Source organism: Malurus melanocephalus, unplaced genomic scaffold (genome assembly GCF_030028575.1).
Source record: "Malurus melanocephalus ecotype Western Australia unplaced genomic scaffold, MMel_1.1 scaffold_2134, whole genome shotgun sequence".
NCBI lineage: Eukaryota > Metazoa > Chordata > Aves > Passeriformes > Maluridae > Malurus > Malurus melanocephalus.
Window position 1 is genome coordinate 1 of NW_026625366.1, and position 5,019 is coordinate 5,019.

The 5,019-nt window shown below is 39.6% G+C and overlaps 1 protein-coding gene across 1 annotated transcript; it reads right to left on the reverse strand.

Moving 5' to 3' along the window:
• Positions 1-514: 514 nt before the first annotated feature.
• On the reverse strand, positions 515-5,008 carry LOC130587603 (protein tyrosine phosphatase type IVA 2-like; the record flags this gene model as incomplete). The annotated part of the gene is made up of 3 exons (XM_057388584.1): positions 515-621; positions 2,243-2,373; positions 4,910-5,008. Coding segments are annotated over 3 exons (309 nt in total), but the record flags the coding sequence as incomplete, so codon positions are not given.
• Positions 5,009-5,019: the final 11 nt, after the last annotated feature.

The following is a 5,019-nucleotide window of genomic DNA, read 5'->3' on the forward strand; positions in this document are numbered from 1 at the left end:
AATGATTTACCCATTTCAGGCAAATTTGTTCTTTTGGTGATTTTTTAATTTTTTTTGGTCATTTTTTGATGATTTTTTAGTGATTTTTGGGTGATTTTTTAGTGATTTTTTGGTGATTTTTTAGTGATTTTTTGGTGATTTTTTTACTGAATTTTGATGGTTTTAAAATTTTAAAATGATTTTTTTAGGGATTTTTACATTATTTTTCATGATTTTTTAGGGATTTTAAATGATTTCTTAGGGATTTTTTAAAGGGACTTTTACATTATTTTTAATGGAGTTTTTTAGTCTCAACCTAAATCATTTTATCGTTCAAAATTCAAAATATTTCAGCATTTTTTAACTTTTAACCCCAAATTTTAAGAATAAAAAGAGAAATCCCCTTTAAATCCTCCCCTCGGAAAGGAGGGAAGGGTAAAAAACTCAGATTTATGGGAAATAAATGCTAAATTTTGGGTTGAAACTCCTAAAAAAACCCCAAATTTTTATTTTTTAATGGATTAAATAATGGAAATTTTTGGAAAATGGGGATTTTTTTTCACTCACTGCCTGATGAACTGAACGGCGTCCTCGTATTTCATCCCGCACTCGATGAGAGCCAGAGCCACCAGCACCGGAGCCCTGCACAAAAAAAATTAATTTGATTCATTTAATTAAAGAAGGGTTCATTTTAATTCGTTTTAATTCGTTTTAATTAAATGAAAAAGTTGATTTAAAAAAAAAAAAAAAATGTTACAGACAGGAAGGGATTTCCCCAACGGAAAATGAATTTTGTGCTTCCCCAAGGAAAATAAAAATTGAGAGGAGTTGTTTAGTTTTGGGGTGTGAGATAATAATTTAGTATTTTAATTTAGTTATTTTATATATATATATATACACAAAATATTTTAATATTTATATATATATATATAACACAAATTTCTATATATAAATATAGAAATAGATATAAATGTGTATAATATACAAATATAAAAATATGTATATATAAAGATAATTTATATCGATATATAGAGTAGTTTTTAATATATAAATAGATATCATTTCAATGGAATTAATTTCCATGGAATTGAAACAGAATTGAAATGGAATTGAAAGTGAATTGAACTGGAACTGAAAGGGAATTTCCATGGAATTTCAGTGAAATTGAAATGGAATCGAAATGAAATTGAAATGGAATTGAAATGGAACTGAAATGGAATTTCAACACAATTTCAGTGGAATTGAAACTGAATTGAAAGGGAATTGAAAGGGAATCGAAACGGAATTTCAATGGAATGGAAACTGAATTGAAACTGAATTGAAACTGAACTGAAATTGAATTGAAATGGAACTGAAAAGGAATTGAAACAGAACAGAAATGGAACCAAAATGCAATTGAAAAGGAACTGAAATGGAATTTCAACACAATTTCAGTGGAATTGAAATGGAATTGAAACTGAATTGAAAGGGAATTGAAATGGAACTGAAAGGGAATCGAAACAGAATTTCAATGGAATGGAAACTGAATTGAAACTGAATTGAAACTGAATTGAAATGGAACCGAAATGGAATTGAAACAGAACTGAAATGGAACCAAAATGGAGTTGAAATGGAAATGGAATTGAAATGGAACTGAAATGGAAATGAAACGGAACTGAAATGGAATCAAAATGGAACCAAAATGGAATTGAAACGGAATTGAAATGGAACTCAAAAGGAATTGTGAAACAGAATCAAAACAGAATTTCAATGGGATTGAAACTGAATTGAAATGGAATGTAAACTGAATTGAAATGAATGGAAATGGAATTGAAATGAACTGGAATTGAAACGGAACTGAAATGGAACTCAAAAGGAATTGAAATGGAATTGAAACAGAATCAAAACAGAATTTCAATGGGATTGAAACTGAATTGAAACAGAATTGAAATGGAATGGAAATGGCATAGAAATGGAATTGAAACGGAATGGAAATGGAATGGAAATGGAATGGAAACGGAATCGAAATGGAATTAAAATGGAATGGAAATGGCATAGAAATGGAAATGGAATTGAAATGGAATTTCAAGGCAATTTCAATGCAATTGAAATGGAATCTCACTGGAATCTCAATGGAATTGAAAGGGAATTCCAGTGTGATTTCAACACGATTTCAACGCGATTTCAACGCGATTTCCAGGGAATTTCCAGGGAATTGGAACAGAATCCAAAGGGAATTCCAAACCAGAATTTGAACAGATTGTAAATCAGAACACACACGGACCTGCCCAGTCCAGCCACGCAGTGCACGGCCACGCAGCAGCCGGGCTCCTCCCGGAATTTGGTTCTCAGGAGGTTCAGCCAATCCTCCACGATCTGCCCGGGCGGCGGAGCTCCGTCATCGAACGGCCAGTCCTGGGAAAGGGAAAAATAAAATCACGTGGAATCCATAATTCTCAAAAAATACCGTGAAATCCACAATTTTAAAAAAAACGCTGTGAAATCCACAATTTTCAAAGAAATAAAATCCACAATTTTCAAAGAAATGTTGTCAAATCCACAATTTTCAAAAAAATGTAGTGAGATCCACAATTTAAAAAAAAAAGCCATGAAAGCCACAATTTTCAAAGAAATGGAATCCACAATTTTCAAAAAAATGCCGTGAAATCCACAATTCTCAAAAAAATGAAACCCACAATTCTCAAAAAAACGCCATGAAATCCACAATTTTCAAAGAAATGTTGTGAAAGCCACAATTCTCAAAGAAATGGAATCCACGATTCTCAAAAAAATCCCACGAAATCCACAATTCTCAAAAAAATGAAATCCACAATTTTCATAAAAATGCCATGGAATCAGCAATCTTCAAAAAAATTCTGTGAATGATGGGATTTTGTGATTTTGGGATGGGATTCCTCCCTGGACACAGGGACTGATGGGATTTCGGGATTTTGGGATACGATTCCTCCCTGGGGGCAGTTATCGATGGGATTTTGGGATGGGATTTTGGGATTTTGGGATTTCGGATGGGATTTTGGGATGCGATTCCCCCCTGGGCCCAGGGAGAGATGGGATTTGGGGATTTTGGAATTCTGGGATTTTGGGATGCGATTTCAGGATGGGCTTCCTCCCTGGGTGCAGACATTGATGGGATTTCGGGATGGGATTTTGGGATGGGATTTTGGGACGGGATTCCTCCTTGGGGACAGAAATGGATGGGATTTTGGGATTCGGGGATGGAATTTTGGGATGCAATTTTGGGGTGGGATTCTGGGCTGGGGGCAGGGATCAATGGGATTTTGGGATGGGATTTTGGGACAGGACTTGAGGATGGGTTTTTGGGGATGGAATTTTAGGATGGGATTTTGGGATGGGATTCCTCCCTAGGGACAGGGATCAATGAAATTCTGGGATGGGATGTTGGGATTTTGGGGTGGGATTCCTCCCTGGCGGCAGGGATCGATGGGATTTCGAGATGGGATTTTGAGATTTTGGGATGAAATTTTGGGACAGGATTCTGGGATGGGATTCTGGGATGGATTCCTCCCTGGGGACAGGGACAGATGTGATTTTGGGATGGAATTTTGGGATGGGATTTCCAGATGGGATTTCGGGATGGGATTTTGGGATTTCAGAATGGGATTTTGGGATGAAATTTTGGGATGGGATTCTGGGATTGATTCCTCCATGGGGGCGGGGATTGATGGGATTTTGGGATGGGATTTTGGGATTGGATTCTGGGATTTTGGGATCTGATTTTGGGATGTGATTTTGGGACGGGATTCCGGGATGGATTCCTCCCTGGCGGCAGGGATCAATGGGATTTCAGGATGGGATTTTGAGATTTTGGGATGGGATTTTGGGATTTTGGGATGGGATTTTGGGACGGGACTTGAGGATGGGTTTTTGGGGATGGAATTTTAGGATGGGATTTTGGGATGGGATTCCTCCCTGGTGGCAGGGATCGATGGGATTTTGGAATGGGATTTTGGGATTGGATTCTGGGATTTTGGGATCTGATTTTGGGATGTGATTCTGGGACGGGATTCCGGGATGGATTCCTCCCTGGTGGCAGGGATCAATGGGATTTCAGGATGGGATTTTGGGATTTTGGGATGGGATTTTGGGATTTCAGGGTGGGCTTCCTCCCTGGGGGCAGGCATTGATGGGATTTTGGGATGGGATTCTGGGATTTTGGGATCTGATTTTGGGATGTGATTTTGGGATGGGATTCCGGGATGGATTCCTCCCTGGCGGCAGGGATCAATGGGATTTCAGGATGGGATTTTGGGATTTCGGGATGGGATTTTGGAATGGGATTCTGGGATGGGATTCTTCCCTGGTGGCAGGGAATCGATGGGATTTTGGGATGGGATTTTGAGACTTCAGGATGGGATTTTGGGATGAAATTTTGGGACGGGATTCTGGGATGGGATTTTGGGATGGATTCCTCCATGGGGGGCAGGGACAGATGTGGTTTTGGGATGGGATTTTGGGATTTCAGGATGTGATTTTGGGATTTCAGGATGTGATTTTGGGATTTCGGGATGGGATTCTGGGATGGATTCCTCCATGGGGGGGCAGGGACAGATGCGACTTTGGGATGGATTCTGGGATTTCAGCATGGGATTTGGGGATTTTGGGATGGGATTTCCAGATGTGATTTTGGGATGGGATTTGGGGATTTTGGGATGGGATTTGGGGATTTTGGGATGGGATTTCCAGATGTGATTTTGGGATGGGATTCTGGGATTTTGGGATGGGATTTTGGGCTTTCAGGCTGAGATTCCTCCCCGAGCACAGGAACCAACACAAAATTTCCGAAAACCCCACAAAAACCCCGCGATTTTCCCCATCTCCACCCTCTCCCGCCTCACTTTGGGTTGACCCCAAAACCCCCCAGGACTCCCCCCAATCCCCAGACCCCACAATCCCCATTTTTGGGACTCACCAGAACCTGGATCCCCTCCTTCTCGATCGGGGCCTGATCGTAGGTGGCGTCACAAACTCGCACCAACGTGGTCACCCCGTACTTCTTCAGCTCCTGAAGGGAAACGGAAA